The sequence below is a fragment of the Egretta garzetta genome, unplaced genomic scaffold, assembly GCF_000687185.1.
Source record: "Egretta garzetta isolate BGI_Z169 unplaced genomic scaffold, ASM68718v1 scaffold428, whole genome shotgun sequence".
NCBI classification, from domain to species: Eukaryota; Metazoa; Chordata; class Aves; order Pelecaniformes; family Ardeidae; genus Egretta; species Egretta garzetta.
In genome coordinates, this window is record NW_009260405.1 from 12,564 (window position 1) to 13,275 (window position 712).

The 712-nt window shown below is 60.3% G+C and overlaps 1 protein-coding gene across 1 annotated transcript in view; it reads right to left on the bottom strand.

Annotated features, from left to right (window-relative positions):
• The window catches only part of GAS8 (growth arrest specific 8), a 6,189-nt gene that overhangs the window by 4,989 nt on the left and 488 nt on the right, over positions 1-712 (bottom strand). The window contains exon 2 of the mRNA XM_009643444.2: positions 120-317. Within this exon, the coding sequence (XP_009641739.1) occupies positions 120-317 (198 nt within the window). The remainder of the gene's footprint in view (positions 1-119; positions 318-712) is intronic.

The following is a 712-nucleotide window of genomic DNA, read 5'->3' on the forward strand; positions in this document are numbered from 1 at the left end:
CGGTGTGGGGATACTGGCTGGGCTGACATCCCACCCAGCTCTTCCTCCTCCTCTTCCCCCTTCCCTCTCCTCCTCAGGGCTGCCCCAGGCTCACCCAGAGCTCCCCTCTCCCCTCCCACCTTGATCTCCACTTGATGCCGCTCCTCCGCCTCCTCCATCTCCCGGTCCTTGTTCCGCAGCTCTGCTCTCTTCTCCTCCAGCTGCCGGCGGGTGATCTCCCAGAAGGTGTGAATCTTGTCACGCTCCAGCTGGAAATAGTTGCGCTCTTCCCGTTCCCGGTCCAGCTCCTCCCGGAGACGCGCAACATGCTTCTCCAGCTGCAAAGCCAAGGGGAAGAGCCAGGTGGGGGGAAAAGGGGGCCTCGGACAGACGCCTCTGCAAGACGGCCCTGGCAGGCTGTGTCGCAAACCTGGCAGGACACAGTGGCTGTTTCTGGGAGCAGGAGAGAAGGGGAGGAGACCCGGACCTTACAGAACCCATCAGCCTCTGGAAAAGGAGCAACAAAACCTTATCCTACTGTGAGCAGCCGGCACTCAGATATTCTGTCTCGCAGTGTCCGGTAACAACATTTTCAGGTCCCTAAATGCTACTGAATCACAGAGTCATGTAGGTTGGAAAAGCCCCTTAAGCTCCCCCAGCCCAACCGTTCCCCTACCCCTGCCATCCCACCCCCAAACCCTGGCCCTCAGCACCGCCTCTGCCCGGCTGTTAA